The sequence below is a fragment of the Parus major genome, chromosome 2, assembly GCF_001522545.3.
Source record: "Parus major isolate Abel chromosome 2, Parus_major1.1, whole genome shotgun sequence".
Lineage (NCBI taxonomy): Eukaryota > Metazoa > Chordata > Aves > Passeriformes > Paridae > Parus > Parus major.
Window position 1 is genome coordinate 142,602,952 of NC_031769.1, and position 19,163 is coordinate 142,622,114.

General features: G+C 41.1%; 1 protein-coding gene across 1 annotated transcript; it reads right to left on the minus strand.

Moving 5' to 3' along the window:
• Nucleotides 1-700: 700 nt before the first annotated feature.
• On the minus strand, nucleotides 701-18,564 carry OC90 (otoconin 90). Its single transcript, XM_033519481.1, has 11 exons — nucleotides 18,486-18,564; nucleotides 17,724-17,783; nucleotides 17,312-17,486; nucleotides 14,567-14,679; nucleotides 12,994-13,122; nucleotides 8,574-8,624; nucleotides 6,204-6,440; nucleotides 5,761-5,850; nucleotides 4,001-4,175; nucleotides 2,922-3,028; nucleotides 701-2,454 (listed from the first exon to the last, which is right to left on the minus strand). Exons 1-11 carry the CDS (start codon nucleotides 18,562-18,564, stop codon nucleotides 2,093-2,095), a joined length of 1,578 nt encoding a protein of 525 aa, XP_033375372.1. The 3' UTR covers nucleotides 701-2,092.
• Between the last annotated feature and the right edge of the window lie 599 nt (nucleotides 18,565-19,163).

Here is a 19,163-nt window from a genome sequence, read left to right on the forward strand (position 1 = left end):
ATTTCTTTTACCTGATTGATTAAATGATCTGTCCCTTTCTCTGCAGTCAGAAAATTCAGCATCACTGAGTGAATGTTTGTATAACCATGAAGGTAGTAATAATTAGCAGAGAGGAATGGGAATTTATTTTAAGGTGCAGTGTTCAAAACAGCAGCACCACTCTTGTCAAAGAGATGAACTGATGTTATTGTTACTCTGCAGTGCACTTTATTTACCTGTTTACTGGCCAGTTTTCCACATTTCAGCTTATTATTTGTCTCACTTTCTCACAGTATTTATTTATAAATTCTGTGTGAAATGTAAAATAATTTTTCATCTCTATAATAAAAGTTGATAAAAGTTGCTGTGTAATGCAGATATCATCCTCAGCATAGAACAAAAATGGGCATTTTGCAGTTTTAGCATTTTGTTTCAGTACTGAGATGTCCTTTTTCTGTACAGCATAAAGGGTGACTTAATTAAAATCTTGGCTGCAAATAGAATTTCTCAGATCACTTATCTGACCTCTCTGCCTTCTCTTAAAGAAAGTGGTTTTGTTCTGTTGGTTTTTCACTAGTGCTGATGGTGTAGCCTCTGGGATCCAGAGGAATTCACGTTACTAAAACCTTTGAGGTTTATTTTGGGTTTCTGTTTAAACAAGTCTTTTACATGTTTATTTGCACTTTGGGGAGGGTGGGTGGGATGGTAGTGTGTGATTTTATGTTTGTTTGTTTAGGGTTTCATTTGTTTGGGGGGTTTTTGCACTGTAGTAATCCTTTGCACTTTTAATGTAGGAAAAATACTGAAGGGGGCATATCACCAGCCAGAATTTTATATAGAATATAAAGTGCTCATCTAAGAACATTCACAGGAATTTTCACCTGCTGTTCTCACACTGTTCAGTTCACACAGGATCAGATGCTGGGGTTTAGTGAACTGCTGCAGGATCTGGAAGAACACAGGCAACATCTCTGCACCCATATGAGGATACAGTCACTGGTTTGTAGGAACACTTTGGTGACAAATTCAGCCCCGTAGATGTAGATCTCCAAGATGATGGAGAAGAAATCCAGACCTGTATAAGAACAGCTGAATCACTGGGAAGTTTGTAGCAACATTTTTTTTGTTCTAGGAAGTGTTGTTGAGTTATAGAATCATAGAATGGCTTGAGTTGGAAGGGATCTTTATAAGTTTGTCATGGCCTGATATTACACCTCTCCCCCTTCAAGTTTGTTTTAAAGCCTGTCAATCAGCCCTGATAGCCCATGAGCAAAGACCCTCTTGCCCATGTGAGAAATGTGAATCCCATCTGACACAAACATGTGCTAATCATTTCATTACCAAAAAAACCCAAATTCTGGCTGTGACCCCAGCCATGGAGCCAGCTATTGATAGACTGGGTCTGACCCTGCAGGGATGGGGGATAAAATGACCTGTGCTCCACAGTTCCTGATCAGCCATTCCAAGGCACTGAAGTCTCTTTTGATCACCCTTGGACTGAACATTGTGACTTCATCACCCCCAACATGGAAGAGCAATAAAAGTAGTAGCAGTCCAAGGGCTGTACCAGGCTGGGAAATTTCCTGCTTATGTCCTTAACTTGGGCCCCAGGGAGGGAAGAGGCTTCCCTAGGAGAAGGGTCTGTCTAGCATTTTGGACCTTGTGTTGCCTTCAGAAGGGAGTCACAGCTATAGACAGGAATTAAAAAAGAAACTCATTTTCATGCAATTGCTTGAGCTTTGCTTCTGGGTGTTTCCTGCTAAGCTCAGTAAAGGAAGAATGTCTGCAAAAGGAGTTGGAGTAGTTGCAGGTTGGTTTAATTAAAAATCTGGAGTATTTGGCCACCATCAGCAAGATCCAGTCTGAAGCAAGTGCACAGTTAACAAAAGTCAGTCTGACCATAACAGTTTTTACATAAAAAATCAAGTGAAATTATATAGAACGCTGTCAGATAATTATTTAAGGTAATACCTGACCTAGATAGATGGTCCATATTGCTGACCTTGCTAGAGTAAGGAGTTAATACAGCCTAACACCTAGTCCTAGTCTATGATTACATCTTTTGTGTGCTGGAGAGCGTGAGGCAGCGTGTAAAGGATAAGGAGGCAGGTGCTCAGAGGCTGGCTGCTGTCCTGCCCCTTCCCAAGCCTGTGGAGGTGGGTGGCTCTCTGCCCTCGTGTCCCACAGTGCTGGAGTTCCCAGTGCGATGTCGGGTCCCTCTCTTGGCTCTTCGGAATCCGCTGCGCAGGGCTCCTTCCTCCTCACTGCTCTCCTCGGAGCTGGAACCCCCTGTGCCTGTTTCTGTGCCTGCTGGAGGCCTTTCAGCAGGGTCCCCTGGGCAGGACACCCTCTCCTCCCGGCACTCGTGCCTGTGGGGAAGCTTCAGGCTCTCATTGAAGAAGGCAGAAGCCATGCACTCGGCTGCTGCCTTGTCACAGGCACAGAGGAGCTTCTCACACGTGCTCCATCCAACACCTGAAAGAGAAGTTTCACAATTAATGTTTGAAAGCTGTTAAACTTACTTAATGTATAATTTGCCATGGGTAGATGGGCTTTTGAAAATAAAATTTTCAAATCTGTCATGAATTTTTGTCTCCAAAGTCACCATTAATTACCTAAACAAAAGCCCGACACCAAGGTGCTGGGCAGTGGAAATTCCTGTTGGCTTTAGTTGAATTTGTGAATCTAAATGCACAAATAGCTGACTTCTGTCTACAATTATGAAGTGTCTAAATGAAATTTTCTCAGCCTGGCCTGGTCACATGTGCAGCAGTGTAATAACCGTTTTCTCAACTAGGGAAAAAGTTCAAGTTTATAGTAAATATTGCTATTTTTTTGTAAGCTAAATATTTCTGTCTCTGTACTCAGCTCTAGCAGCTCTGTCATAGTGTCATTGAGTCTATCATGTTGATACACTGTTACTTCCTCTCACACAAGCTTACATTTTGGAGTATGATCCAAACATACAACTTCAGATCTCAAATTTCTTTCTGCATGACATCCAAGTTTCTCAACTTGCTCCATACAGCAGTGATGAGAGAAGCAGCATCTAAAATAAACAGTAGAAGTAAATGGAAAATATTTAACCTTCCTGAACCCCAGAATCCTCATAATTACTTGTCGCTTTATTTTCAATGCCCATTAAAACTAAAAATTTTAGTTTTCATACCCTGGAATTTTTTTTACTGTGAAGAACAGAAAACAACCCAAGCTGTTCCTACTTTCTTCCTATACTTGTTCCTACTTTCCTGATTACTTTCGTGTCATGTGTTTAACAGGAGTGTGTTTTAAGACACAAAATTACAATTGTAACTGTGACCTAATCTGCCATGAGAAGTGTCTTCCAGTGTCCAAATCTTGGCTGGAAATCTGAAAACTGCATCATGATACGCAGATCTTGCCATCATCTAATCCAGTTTTTCCTGTGTGGGCTGTCTTGTTTGTGTGTGAGTGCAGGAGAAGGGGTGTGTGCTCTGCTTAGACCTGATGTGCCCCACCTGTTATGAACTTCCACAAAGGAAGAGATTTTTAGCTGTAAATACAATGCCCCAGAGGTGCTTTTATTTGTGGAATTCTCTGCATTGTCCCTTATCATCAGCCATGCTGGCTCTTGGCCACAGCTCTGACAGAACTTTGCTCCAGCTCTGCTCCCTTCTGAAGGACAGTGGGACCTGGGTGGATATCAATTCTTCTCTTCATAAATCACCTTCCAAGCCACCTCTTAACCAAGTTTTACTGTGACCCCTATCCATTTGATTAAGTCCTGCTCTGCTTACCTCCTATTGTTCTCCTTTCTTACTTTAATTAAGTGCTCTCCAAAATATTGATGCAACAATAGAAAGTGGTTTAGTCACGTTAGACTATTTAGTGTTTTATTTAAGTGGATTTCTTTTCCCCAAACTGTGACTTGACAACTGCTACATAGCTATCCAATGCCCAAAAAATGATTTACTGATCTTCCTTGATCTCTGGGCACCACAATAGCACTCACAGTTAATGGCACATACAGAGGAGCCCACACCTGTCCAGTGCATCAGTGGGGTCACCTCTTCCCTCTTGGCCACAGTAGCAGCCATAAGACTCAAATTCCTCTGGGCATCTCTCAGTTAAACAGAACAGCATTTCTCCAAGCTGGGGCAGCTCCCTCTTCACTCTTGCACGTCCTCTCTCTTGCAGAAAGGTCAATCGCTCACACACTGCAAAGCAAAGTTGTTATTTGACACATCATGTTCTGACTGGTTGAGGGCTCTCTTGTGAAGACAGAAGTGTTTCCAGAGCTATCAGAAACTTTGAAGGACATTTTACCATCTCTAAATTATTGCTTCAGTCCATGAATTATGGCTCTTAGAATACTGCTGACTGAGGAAGACAGCAAAAGGGCAAGGCAATATTTAAAGGGGAGAGAGATTCCTGAGAAGATAGAGCATACAAGTCAAACTGGACTGAAATGACAACACTTAGCAGTCCTTTGTAATCTTTCATAAGTAAATTTTTCTTTTGGAATATTCAAACTCAGCTGAGTATTCAGTGGTTTCTGTCTTGGTAATTCAGAAAATACAGTTCTAACCTCTTGTTCTTCCAGTGACAGCTGGGCAATGACCATGTTTTGCTGAAGGAAATAATTTATTTTTTTTTTATTTTTTTTTTTGTTCTCATTTGAAACAGTCAAATTTCACCTGTGGTGCCCCAAGACCAAATGCAGGAGTGATCTGTTGTAATGGTTATTTTACTGCTGATGTTTTGGCATCACCAAGTCCCAACCCTAATGTCTCTGTGCCTCCCTCTACACAGGAAGAGCTGATATTGTGAGAATTATGAATACGATTTGAAAGAACACAGGGTTCCATATCAGGAAAAAGACATCTGGGACTTTGCTGGGGAAAGGATGGAAGGGGCTGAATGGAAGGAGAAGGAGGGAGGGAAGGAGGAAGGGAGGGCTTCTGTTCCCTCTGCATCCTCCTTTCTCCCATGAGTAATTCCATCTTCCCCTCTGCAGCTCTAGACTGTTTCACTGCTCCTGAGAGAGTCAATCCTGGGTTACTGACTCCAACAGGAAACTCTGCCCATGTGCCTTCTTGGGTCTTGACTCATCCATATTAATTCACAGAATAAACCACAGGTTCAGGGAATTGCTCTCTGCTCTCTAAAAGCTGGTATTTTAAAATCAAATTTTCCAGTTTGGTGAAATGTGGGGTAGATTCTTCTGCTCTTTTCCTGTTCCAGGGTTACTTCTCTCCATTGGGAAGCATAAAAAGATGGGACAGTCCTGAGTGTGAACTTATAGCTGTGACAGGTCTGAAAGCTCTTAGGAGCACTGGGATCTCTGAGCAGGAATTGGAACAGAATCAGAAATGATGAGAAAAAGTCTGACTGGCAAGACTGTGGCAAAAGTTCAGAATGAAAAGCAGGAAAGTTCCTATTATTGCTGCTGCTGCTGCTTATAAAACAAAGTAACTTAAAATTGTGATTAAATTACTTAAAACAAACAAAAGCAGGGAGAAACAGTTCCTGAGCTCATTATAGATATTGTACCATATGAAAAATGTACTTACAAGCTAATAATAAGTAGTTTTTATAAGTGTTTCTGACAGCATATTGGCAGAAGAGTGATGGAAGCTTTGCAGATGTCTCCACCTCCTGTTCTTCTAAATACCAATACATGTGTGCTTATCTAACTGATTTAAAATAATTATAATCTTTATATATAATGCATACCTGCTTTTAATACAGAAGTTGCTGAATATTTCATCAGATGTAATGGGGAAAAAACCCTTTATTTACCTTTTCCTTCAGGTCCTCTCTCAGACAGTCCCAGGTCCAGAGCTATTCCAGGGGAAGCTGTGCTCAGGCCACCCCTGGCAGAGTTTGTCTCTAGAGAAGACAAAGGCACAGAAAAATTAGACTTGTGAAGTCAGAATGAACTCTTCCTTCAGGAGTGTGTCCAAAAGGGAATATTCTAAACTATTATCAACTGCAGTCTTCTAAAATTTGTTAATTCTTAGTGGGAGGCTGTTTATTAATGGTTTAGCTTTCCTGGTCAGGTGTCAGTGAGCTGCCCTTTCTAATCAGTGTTACACATCCTCTATTGTATGTAGCCTCCAAATTTAAATAACCAATTAATTTCACTCCACATATCCATGAAAAATGCTGACTGCTCAGATAGCTGTGAACAGGAATAGGGGAGTCCTCTAAATTAGAAAATATGTAATTCATTTTTCACTTGCCTTTTCCTTTTGTCCTTGCAGGTGTGCCTGCAGGACTCTTGCTGGTGGGAACAATTTTGACTTGCATTGAGTTACTATCTCCTGGGAATGAGGCAGGGGATGTGGTTATCTCTTCCACTGAGACCAAAGCTTCCATAAATCCATCTTCTTCTGAATAAACAGAAAAAAGAAAGCAGAAGAAGAAATAGAAAATAAACAGCAAGATTTTAATTTTAGATAGCTGGTGAGAGCAATATCCTCAGGCAGAATGAGTGTGAATTGTTGGTCATAGAGAAGGAATATCTAAGAGGAAAATTGGAAAAGCAGAGTATCCACACTGGTCATTTATTCACACCTCTTGTCTTTCAGAAGAAAGGGCTGTGGTTAACTATGATCAGTTTAACTGCTGATTGGGTTTTTTTTTAAATTCTCTATGTACTGAGACAAAGAGCTGTGCCAGGTGCTGAAAATCATGTTGTTTGCTGCTAAGTCAGCTGTACTGAGAGATAAAGTACAGGTGAGATGTCATTTGCTGAGTAAATTGCTTAAAAAAGTGTCCATTCACCTGAAGTTTCTAAAACTGAGAGTAACATCAGTGAAAGGAGGAAATTATTTGACTGATACAGAGCTGGGTGACTGAAGGGTTTACTTGGTTGTAACCACAAGGAAATATTGAGGGGAAAATAAGTTGACAAATGATTGTTTTCATGAGTTTCTTTATCCTAACAATTAAATTGGTATTTGTTTTTAGATTATCTGACACTCTATTATTGATCAGGAATGTTTTGGTGAATTTGGAAATACTTAAAATATTTTTTCTTCTTTTCTAAACCTTTTTTCATATAAACTAATTTGTAAATTAAAACACTTATCAAATGGTTTCATTTTTTCTAAATGTCAGTGTGAACAATGTGGCATTTCACAAAATAATTACTTTGAAAATTGTAATGGGAATTTATTTTCATATATTTAAAGCTTCCCTTTTGAATTTGGCTGAATATCTTAATTAGTCTAAACTCAAATTCATTAAACTTGTCCCTCTGATGTTCTGGTTTTAGTATGTATTGAAAATAACCTGTCACAGGATAAGAGAATAGTTAAAAGAAATAAAAGTACTGCTAAGAACACAGCAAAGCCCATGAAAGGTGGCAGAAAGGGATCAATAGTCACACACTGGTTTTATTAAGGTGCATGTTTTATGCCACTTTGTTTGGCAGTGGAATGTTGACATGAAAGTGATTTCTGCTGGATGTAGAAAACTAAACCAGAGTTTGGGAAATTCTACACTGAGCTAAGAATAGATATCACAAATAATCTCTTGGGAGCCATGCAGACCTGCAGCACAATACACTGATTTTTCTGATACATTCAAGTTAATGAAGGAGAGAATTTAGTGATTTTGACCAGTGCTTAGTACAGCAATGCCGAGTTCATTGGGGTGGGAGGCAGAGATATTGTTCAGACAGTGTAATTAGTCAAAAAATGACTGCTTTCTACTCTCCACATGCAATTTTCTCTGACATTTTTCTGGTGGATTTTAGTCTGCCTGGATAATCCCTCTACACAAAAGGGGGCACAGGAAGCTTCCTGATCTACCAAGGTGCTCCATTTTCAGCTGTACCCACTGGTGAGGCTGTGCCCAAAGCACAGACACCTGTCAAAGCTGGAACAGCTTTTAGACTGAGAGAGAGTTACCTCTCAGTCTGAAATTATCTGTAATAAAAGAGGAGGCAAAATCAAAATGAATGCTTCTGGCAGCAGATGCTGTGACTGTAATTTACAGAAACAGCCATGATATCATAAAACCTCATGTGAAGAGGCTTTCAGAAATACTTGGATGAGGAGTGCAAATGAGTGGCTGGAGGCAAGGAACAGCTAATGCTTCTCAGCCAGGTTTTATTGTTTGTGTATCTGCTACCTGCCCCTGATCTAAATTTGATTCTCCAGCAGCCCTGTTGCTGCCATGCAGATTTTTAACTGTGATGTTTTTAGATGAAGAATTGCTGTGTCAGTCAAAGAAAGAGGATAACAGTCACTGACCTTTAATGGAGAGGATGGGGGGAGCAGGAGCTGTGCCTCTGTGGTTCCTTGAGGTAACTGTACAAAAAAACAGAGGCATCGTGGTAGTGACCTGCCAGCTGAATTTCTGCCATGCATTTCTGAAATGACTTAAAGCATTATAAAGCTTAAGCAAACAGCCTGGATTTATAAAGGTGGCAATTAGGAGAAGCAAAGTGTTCTGCAAAAGGATGTGCAAGTCAGAAGAAATATTATCCAGAAATCCTGTGCTGAAGATTTTTGACTGTGACACCACAGAGCTTCATAAATGAAAATCCATCTTCACCTGGAGTCAAGAGTGCCAAACTGGTAAACAAAAGTTTAATGACTTACCTCTGGCTTTAGAAGTTGCCAAGACTGTGTCACGAGGCTCAAAAGAAACCACTGTTGAAAATAAAAAATATAAACTCAGGAAACACATTGCCAGGATGGTTATGATCAGTCAGGTTCCTGAGAAGAGTTTTTACTGAAAACAAGATCCAGACATGGGTTGATATTTGCCTGTTTTTCTCAGTGGTATGTTAATGATTATAGACAAAGTGATACTGATAAATTAATCTTATTGCATGGAAATAATGTACATAGCACTGACACAGGATTCTATGATTCTATAAAAGAAGCAGCATAAATATGGCTGAATTGGGAAACTCAATATTAAGCCCATTTGACAGGCAAATAGACTAAACAGGAGCTGGTCTGGCATCCCAGTGTTGTGCACAGAAGGATGCTGCATTCCTTGGGAACACCTTGTGTTTGCTTGCACTAAAAGTCAGGTATGGATGGGCAGCCATAAGTCCAAATAGCTCCCTAAGCTCTAATTTATTTCTTTACCTGATAAAATAATTTTCATTTATCAGTTGCTTTTTGATAAATTATAAACATAGCTATCATATTATCTAAAAAACAATCTCCACATTATTTTCTGTGTTAGGACGTTGTGATGTGGAGAACTCCTTTGCCTTGAATGAGTTTTGCAGTGATATTTAGCTTTGGTTTAATGCAGCTTCCACAGTTGTCAATGTTGAAGCTTCTTTAGGCTTAAACAGGGAGACAACTGGTTAAATAGTAAGTGGTTCTCCAAATGTTTCCTTCAAAGACTGATTAGAAATGTTATCTGTGCTGTTTTCAGCTTTCTAAAATTCCTGATACAGGTTTTTATTCCTTGGTAATTCTTGGAGCCTTGTGATGGACTGTGCCTCATTAGGGAGCAGGAGCAGTTTTTTCAGGAAGTAGAAGATTGCTACAGAAGTGCAAATACAGGTGCTGTCATTGTTTCAGGAGTTCTGTTTTCTATCACAAAGTGTCCCAGAAGCAGATAGAAAAACATGAACCAACACTGGAGCTGCTGCTAGGCGAGAATGAAAAATATGGTAAAAATCTACTTTGATAATACAGGAGAGAAGAAACAGGCAATACTTATATTCAGCATAAAACCTTTTCAGGTACCTACACAAAATAGCATGTGCTGCTATTTAAAAAAAAATAAAAAACAAACCCACAAACCTTTAAGTATCAGAAACATTGTTTTTCAAAAAGAAAAAAAAAAAATCCATGTGGTTTTCATTATTCCAGATTCACACTCAGGGCAATGGCACACACAGAGGAGCACACTAAAGCTAGAAATCAGGTTCTTAGGTTCTCAAAAAAAATCCAGCTCTCCAAGTCTCCCATGCAAGCTGGTCTAGTGGAGTGTCCCTGCCCACAGCAGGGGGTTTGGAATGAGATGATCTTTAAGGCCCCTTCCAACACAACTGTGATTTTCTGGGTTAAGCCATGGCCTGGCTGCACATATCCAGTGCATGGTGCTTGTGTGCTTGGCAGATATCGGGTCCATGAACAGTCACAGAATCCTCAAGACAGGAAGAGACCTTCAGATCACCCAGTCCAACCATCAGCCCAGAACTGCCCCTGTAACCCCTAAACCATTAAACACATCACCCAGCACCTCTTAAACACCTCCAGGGCTGGTGACCACCTCCCTGGGCAGCCCATTCCAATGTCTCAGCACCTGAACAGTGAAAAAATTCTTACCAATATCTAATCTGAATCTCCCCTGTCTCCTCTTAAGGACATTTCCTCTGATTGTTTCCCTGCAGGTATGGTAAAGAAGACTGACCCCCACCTCACTACACCTCCTGTCAGGTGGCTGCAGAGAGCAGTGAGGTCCCCCTGAGCCTGCTCTTCTCGAGACCAAACAAACCCATCTGCCTCAGCCACTCCTGATAAGAAATGTTCTCTAGTCCTCTCATGAGACTTGTTGCCCTTCTCTGGACACACTCCAGCACCTCAATGTCCTTTATTAAAATGAGGGACCTAGAACTGAGCACAGCTCTCAAAGTGCAGCCTCATGATGCTGAGGGGTGCTCACTGCCCTGGTCCTGTTGGGCAAACTATTGCTGGCACAGGTCAAGGTGCCATTGGCCTTCTGGGCCACCTGGGCACACACTGGCTGCTATTGAGACAACTGTGGACCAGCACTCTCAGTCCATTTTCCAAAAAGCTCTGATGCCACTCCTCCCTTAAGAGCAGTGTGGCTTTCCTTGTGATGGAGCCACAAAACAAGAGTGCAGCAGCTAAACTGGGTAACAGTCCAAGACTGGTCTTCCTCTCTACTTCATATCTTGGCCCTCTCTTGCAAGGTGTCCCCTCCCAGAGCCACGAAGGGCTTTGGGTGCTTCTGTCCCTGGCCTCTCGTGTTGCAGTGATCACAGGCAAGAGCAGAACAGATTCTCACACTGCAGCAGTGAGGTTTTGTGAGTATCCCCTCCTCATAAAACAGACATTGATTGTAGCAAAAGACTGTCATGAGAACTTCTGGGTCTTGTGGTTTAGAGACTTGCCAAGGAGACTCCGGGGTGAGGAGGTTTCAGCCTGGATCTCTTCATTGCATGTAAATAAAACACCAAAGTGGTGGCTCATTGGCACAGACCATGCTCAGCATTTCCACGTGCTGCTGCTTGATCTTAATTAATTCAATATCTTTTAAAGACAAGAAATATGCAATTGTCTCTGGGTCCAGTGGTTGGCACAGAGGGCATCTCTACCAAGCAGCTCACCTGCTCCAACCTGTGTTCCCAGGGAAAAAAGGCTGTTTTGATGAAAACAGGTTTTGTTGCAGTGTTCATTCTCAGCCCTTGGGAAACTTACTATGAACACTGGTTAAACACATTAGATGCACAAATTGATAAATTGCACCTTCCCATTCAGTCTTGAATCCACCACCTAAACACTACATCTACTTTTACATCAGTCCTTTTAGAAGGGCAGAAAGGAAGCAAACATCTTCTATTCTCTCAGCTTTTGGAAGCTGAAAGCAGGGATTTTTTCCTCTCTAAGATGCAAACCTTCTTCCACAGATGCAGTCACAACCCGTGTTTCATCAGTCCCTTGGTGAACCACCTCTGCAAAAAAAAAAAAATTACTCCAGAAACTCATGGCTTAGTGTGCTCCTTAGACTGCATCATGGCATAATATGATAAGAGTCATCAGAAGGGAATTTATTTCTAAATATTTTTATAATTACAGTAGCAGTATTAAAATATTGCTTTGGTATTTACACCTTGCTGATACTAAATTCTACTGAAATCTAATCAGGCACCTAAAATTAGAAGAGGCATCTAGTGAACTAAAATTGAATCTGTCTTTATCAGCAGTGATAAAATCAACATGATTTTCCTGTTAGCACCAAACAATTTCCCCTTTTATTTTTAGTGTGTTGGGTCTACCACACTGTATATTACGGCCATCTGATCTCAGTGATTAAAGATTACCATCTTTAAAAAAAACCAACTACCTGGCTTTGATGCAAACCTTCCTGGGACATTTTCTTCTCTCTTGATGCATTCAGGAGGGTATGCACACATCCAGGCTGTGATACAGGTGTGTGTCTGTCTGTCCTTAGCACTGGAGGATGTGACTGTGAGCCAAAGTGCTAGAAAAGCTAATGCTGCTTTTTCACATCTCCCTCAGCTTGGGAGCCCAGAGGTCCTGTCTCTGCCATGCTCTGATTGCAATCCATATGAATGAAGTTTTTAATCCAGGCCTGCTCCCATGGGGCAGGCATTTGGTCCTGCAAGGCTGTAATTTCAGCTACAGAGCACAGGTCAGTGTGGGACCATGGGAATAAACATCCCCTCCATCCTTAGCAGGGATTTTTTCCTTACAGAATAGAAACCAAGTCACTGAACAGAGTAAGCCTCTTTTTGCTTTTCCAGTCAGTTTTTGAATGGTTTAAGGGAAGATTTGGGTTAGCAATATTTTCAGCATTTCCTGCTAGTGACCTCATCACAAGTATCATTCATTCATTCCAGGTGCCAGACGCTCCCTGAAGAAAAAAAATTCTTCAGATCTAACTGGAATTTCCCTGTTGCAGTTGTGTTCCTTGCCTCTTGTCCTGTCCCTGTGCACCTCCAGGAAGTGTCTTGTTCCATCTTCTCTCCACAGCCCACTCAGAACTGAGAACAGCAAAAAGATCTCCCCCAAGCCTTCTCCTCTTTCCTCATGGGCTCCAGCCCCCTTCCCCTTCCCCATCTCAGAACCCCCTCCTGGCCCTGCTCCAGGATAGCAATCAGTCTGCCACCACCTTCTCCCCTGGTATTCACCCAAATAGCAATGAATGTACAGGACACGTGAAACACAGACCAGATTTGTGTCAGGAAGGCACCCAGCTCCTGCTTCATTCTTGGGTTACATTTGATGCCAGCAGAAAATCTAGCAGGAGGGGGCAGTCGATCAGATCCCTATTATTTATTACCTGTAACTGGAGATGGGCAGGAAGAGACATCCAGCCCATTCAAGGAGGAGTTAATCTCTGCATTCACAAAGCATTCAATGGCATCTTTGTCACAGGTGCAGAGGAACTGTTCACAGGGATCCACAGACTCTGGAAATAAAACAAAAATCCAGACAAGGCACTATTGAAAAACCTTTTCCACCTTCTTCTTTTTCCTCCCTTTAAGGTTTGTATCTGCATTTTGTTAGTGCAAACTTTTTTATACTGTATTTCCCATACAAAACATGGTTAAGTTTCATAGTCCAGCTCTTGTTTTAAACACCAGCTGATGCAGCCTGGCATGGCTGTCAATAAGTTATTGCCTCATTTGTTGTGTCTGCAGAGTACTGAGGACTCCAGAGCAATGCTCTAGTTTTTCCATGGAAAACTTAATCCAGCTGATACTGCATTTAACATTTCACAGACTTCATTAAATATTCCTCCTAACTCCAAGAAGTCACAGTCCACAATCCAAGCCTTTCGTGTGAGGTGTGATTTGCTCCTTTTAAAGAATCAGAGAACCCTAAAACAGCTTGGATTCAAAGGTGTGTTAAACCTCATGTCATTCCACTCCTGCCATGGGCAGGGACACCTTCCACAAGAACAGGCTGATCAAAGGCCCATCCAGCCTGGCCTTGAACACTTCCAGGGATAAGACATTGACAAGTTCTCTGGGAAACCTGTGCCAGTGCTTCACCACCCTCAAAGTTAAAAATTTCTTTCTAACATAAAGAATATGAAACAGTTTCCCAGGAAATACTATTTTCCCACTTCTTAATTTCTTCTTTCAATACTATATTTCCCTCTTAAACTTGTCAGAGTTTAAAAACACATTGACTTTTCATAGCTGTCACACTTCTATTTTGTATTTGTGATGGAGACAATACAGAAAGAGCTTAAAAAGCATTGTTAATGTTTAAATGCACTTGGACCATTAGAGATTGGCCTAAATAGCAAAAATGGGTTTAATTTGAAACAAGAAATGGAACTTGGGTCAGATTGTTGCATAAATAGGATGTAAGGGTATTAGTCTGGGAATGATGTTCTTCTTTGCTGGTATCCTCAAACCATGTTCTTTACATATAGTCTTTTCTGAGAGCCAATACTTGATCAAAAATTATATTTCATGTTATTAGGCATTAAAGAACCCCTCTGCATTCCTGTCAGGTCTGTACCAGCATTGCACAGAATAGTTCCTGTTATAACACACGTTCTCTGCCTCAGCTGTAGCGGAGGAGTGTGTGTGACCCTCTGAACAAAGAATCTGATCCCTCAATGTGCAGAAAAATCAGGCCTTGATGCCTCAGAAGGAGATTGTTTTTCAGGTCTCTCCTCAGCACCTGCTGCATTTCTGATGTGTGGAGACATCTCAAGCAATGTTTAGTGGTCCTGCAAAGTAAGGGAAACCCCAGGAAGAGGCTGCCTGTTGGAGGAACCCTGGGAAGTGAAGGTAGCTTCTGATTAATTTGCCTATGACTTTTGGTAGGTAGACCAGAATGAACTTCTGGCTGCAGTGAGACTCCAGTTTTAAGCTTTTTTGACAGGTCAATCTCACCACAGGTCAAGTTTTTAGTAGAGCAGCTGAAATCTGCAGAAATCTTGGATGGGTCCCATGTGCACTCCATCTCCAGCGCTTCCTCGTAGCATTTGCGGTGCTGAAAACAGCATCTTTAAAAGGAAAGAACAGAGAGGTCAAACCATTTCATTTCAGTTCATGGTCAGACTGCAGTGATGACATGTGGCTCTTATGCAGAACCACAAGAGATGCCAAAGGAGAAAAGGGGGTCCATGTGTGATTCCCAGATAAAAGAAAGGCCGAGTGCTGCCTTTCCCGGAGTCAGAGTGCTGGGATAACCATAGGTGCACGCAAAGCTGAGTGCTGGGACCAGGTCTGCCCACTGTGGGTGACCAAACATTTCTGTCCTCCTGTGGTACTCTTGCAAGGAGGACTTTACAGGCATTTTAAATAAAAAAATCAACTGCCAGTGCACAAATACTTCCCCTCAGCACTGTCAGCTCACTGACAAGCAAAGCCCCACAAGTCAGCTCTAGACGTCTAGGAGCTAGTCCTGTCCCAACCTTTCTCACTGCAGATTTGGAGAACTACAGTGACTGAACCTGGCACTCATGGAGGGTTAATGGCTCTGCAATGTGAATTCCTGGGTCTGTGGGGACTGTATAAATACATACAGTTTTCTCCTCTATTTCTTGTACTTGTATGTAACAATCACAATTGAAATGCACCATTTAGCCATGGGAAAGGGCCATGAAATATTTTTCTCTCACTAGAATAAACCAGTTTTCTCCTGCCACTATACAACAAAAACAGTCAGAAACCTTGTGTTTTCCTGCACCCCTGCTGTCCTGCCAATCTCAAATTGCTTACAGGGCCACTTAAGTTTTGAACAGAAATAAAAAATCAATTAAACCAACAAGCTCTTCTTCATTCCTTTCCTCTCTTCAGCTCTTTTTACACAACATCTCTGTGCACTGACATCAGCTTTAAATGAAACGCCAGTAAAAGAGTCATCATTTACCCAGGTAAAATTGTTACATATATTAAAGGGTATTGCTGTTAGATTCAGATTGAAATACCCTCATTTCAGAGAAATGGACTCAAAACACTTATTGAGTTGTAATTAGCCTGGGCAATGCTGAAGGCAAGGACAACATGAACGTCCAAACCCAGTATCTGCTGCCAGGAAGGCTGGCAGCTGCTCCTTGCCAGGCTCCCTTCTAGGGACCCCATTTAGGCTACACATGCACTTTTTCATCTCCTATATCTAGAAATAATTTCACATTGAATCACTGACTATATTAATAAATAATGATCACAATATTTCATTTGTCTTCACTACCAGAGAAGGAGTGCAAGGAATATATCTAAAAAACTTGAGGGCAAATAGCATTCAGCAGAAAGGCCTGATGGCTCCTCTGCACCACAAATTCTACTGTGCCTTTTTCCAGAGATGAGGCAGAAATCTGTGAGCTCTGAAATCAGGAACAGGGTTTTCAACACATAACTGGTGATGTCTCAACACTCTCCTGACTCTACCTCAGGTCTAGTGAGGTGTTAGCATCTAAAAGCTCCTCTAACTGCATAAGAAATTTAACAAAAAAAAAACTCTCTGGTTTGTTTAGAGATTCATAATTGCATCAACATTTGCTGCAACAGTTAATCCAAAAATTTGTTTAGTTTCCCTTTGCAAGCAGGATATTGTAAGATATGATTTGTCTTCTGAGCCTGCCTCTCTTTCACAAGGTCTGTGGAGATAAACTTGACTCCTAATTTAGATAAGACAATCAGCTACTCTGGAAAATGGGAAAAGGTTGGTCTTAAAGGCATTAGTACTTTCCAATGCCTTAAAAACCTGCTGTGAGGCACTGAGCCCTTTTCTGTGGAACAGAAATAGCACAGACAAGCCCCAAGGTTTGCAAAACTAGTTTCTAAGAAATAAAATCAGTGAAAAAAATTGCAACACTGTGGGAACTGTCTCTGGGAAAGACACGCAAGCCACTGGTTTGGAGGCTCCCTTGAACCAAAAGCACATCTCTGTCAGTGGCAAAGCAATAATCAATCTCTGTTTGCTGCACACGGCAGTAGGAATTCTGTGCTGATAAGGAAACCTCACCCCAGGGCTGCAAAACAATTTGTAAATACAAACTGGCTGTGTGGGTGATTCTCAGGACAAACCTGCTGATGGATGTTTCTGCAGTTTCTGGGTTTGTGCTGCTCTGCATTAAAATGAAGCTGAGTGAAGCAAAAGCCCAGGTGCTCAGCTCTTGGGTATCAATCCATTAAACTGACTCGAGCTCCCATTTCAGGATGTCATCACAATTGTTCAGAAAACCTTTCACAGAGAAACTCCATGGCTTTTTTCCAGTAGCAGGGTCAGATCTCCATTTTCCCAGCCATCCCATGCTGCAGAGTGGATGGATTAATTTCCACCTCTCTATAGGCATAGCCCTTTCTGAGTCGTTGCTGTCTTCTCGCAGGGAATTAATACATTACATTGTTGGAAAACCCATTTTCTTCACAGACATGGATATATCTTGATTCTCTTTGAATTTCCTTTCACATCCCCTGCTGATATAATTGAACAAGTATTTGATTGTCCTGGTCTGAGATTACATTTTCTCTCACTAGAGCCGGATGATATGGGTCTTACCCCTTAATAAATCTATTTTTCTATTACTGTTTTTAAATTATTTATACAGGAGTTATGCTTTGGATAATCAGAGCATGAGGGTATTTATTGGCAGTCAGGGCAGAAAAGGACCTCTCATGGGTATGACTTACTCATCAGCTTCATCCACGGGGAGCCCTTCCATCTCAAACCGGCAAGAGCAACCGTAGTCTTCAAAATCCCTGGGACAAAGCCCAGTAACACACTTCATTTTGTTCACAAAGTTGAGAAGGGCAGGAAAGTTAGTGAAGATGGACTGTAACCAGGTGAAGTGAGAACCCAGGCAGTCTGGAAAGAGAACAGCCATAGAACACCTGGTAAGTGGAGGTGAGGCAGGGTTACACACGGGTGACGTTTGCAGGGCAGTGACACTGGGCAGTGCTTGACACTCAGCAGTGTTGTGATTCTGTGGTCTTTGGGGAGATCTGCATCTGCAAAAATCCCCATTTCATCTTAGTAAATATAAAGAACAAACCCCACAGGATTTCTATTCAGTGATCAAGTACAACTGGAACAGGTACGTACCAAAAAATAATGCAACGCTTTCCACATTTTGAAAGACTCCATTGAAGAGTGTGGCATTGTCTAAATGAAAAAATAAACAAACAAACCATGCTTATTTAAAAATAATAAAAAAAAAGACAATAACTGTCCCCAGACTTCCCCTGGTCTCACTTCAGTTGTTAAACCATTTTGAGATGAGGTCCTAGCTATGTGCTCACAATTCCCTGTGATGCTCCTGGAGTACAAGGATTCCCAATGCCATGCAACATTGCAGAAAGTAAAGCTTAAACCTTTCTTACTCAAGATTCTTTCAGGTGTGTTAAGCAGATCTGGCAGGAATGCTGGAGGCTCCAGTTCTTGGCCACCTACCTCAGCAAATAAATTTGAAAAGAAAAAGATTTAAAAGTAAAAAAAAAAAAAAAACAAAAAACAAACAAAGAATACCCAACAAAATCCAAATCCCCAAAAGATCATAATAAAACAGCAGCATGTATTTCATTATGACACCCTGCAGGCATTCTGAATACCTTCCTACACCAGTAAGCTGATTTATCAGTGACATGAAGTACTTGCTCAGCTCCACACCCACCCTGGGAAGCCCAGAATTGTGCTGGTGTGGACTGGTCTGGACTGGTAATTCCATCCACTTCAGCTCAAAGCCCAGGCAGTGTTAAACAGGTATTGCTGCTGAGGATGAGCTGACCCTTGTCCTCCTGTTCTCATCTGAGCAGTAGCCCTTCCTGGGACAATCAGAAGAATTATATAATATAGGTTTGGGCCCACCTATGTCCCAAATACTCTGTAAGCCTGTGCTATACTGTGAAGCAGGGTTATTTGAAGTGATTTGTTTTTCCTGGTCCATCTCGGCTATTGCCTTATTGCCTTATTGTCTCCCTATAACTTTATATTTTAAGTTATCTTTTCTTTGTTTTGAAGATGATGTGGTAGATTTGGAGTATTTTCAACAATTTCATTTTTTCTGTTGGCCAAGTCGCAACTTAAGAGTAAAATCTAATATTTGTTCTCTCTTCCCATTTTTTAACCTGTTCTTTCCGTCTGCATGATTTCAGAAGACAGTGTATTTCTTCAGATTTATTTAACCTTAGTTTTTTTAAAAAACATGGTAAATAAAGGGTATTTACTGTCTCAAGAAACTTGGATATTTAAAACTGAAAAAGCCCATAATATTAAATTCATGGCATAATTTATGTTTCAGAATAACTGGTATTAGGAAAGCTGTCCTTTTTCTCCATAAAAATTCTGGGAAAGGGTTGACAGTCATCTTGCTCATTTGCTACATTTTCCTGCAATAAATATAGATGTAAAACAGTAAAGCAGAGTAGTGGTATTTTTAGATAGGAGGCTTAACTATATGTTAAGGAAAGGATTAGGAAAAAATAAGAAATTTTTAATTTTGTTTTTAATTTTTTTAAGATCATATATAAGTGCTTTCTCAGATGT

What these genes read in the sequence shown, in the direction of transcription:
- OC90 (XM_033519481.1), bottom strand. Translation starts at nt 18,564, where the DNA reads ATGGACCAGGAAAAACAAATCACTTCAAATAACCCTGCTTCACAGTAT. An exon ending in TACTAAAAACTTGACCTGTG is followed by an intron (nt 13,123 to 14,566) that starts GTGAGATTGACC and finishes TTTTATTTCCAG; the next exon opens with AGTCTGTGGATCCCTGTGAA. An exon ending in CTGCCCATCTCCAGTTACAG is followed by an intron (nt 8,625 to 12,993) that starts GTAATAAATAAT and finishes TATTTTCAACAG; the next exon opens with TGGTTTCTTTTGAGCCTCGT.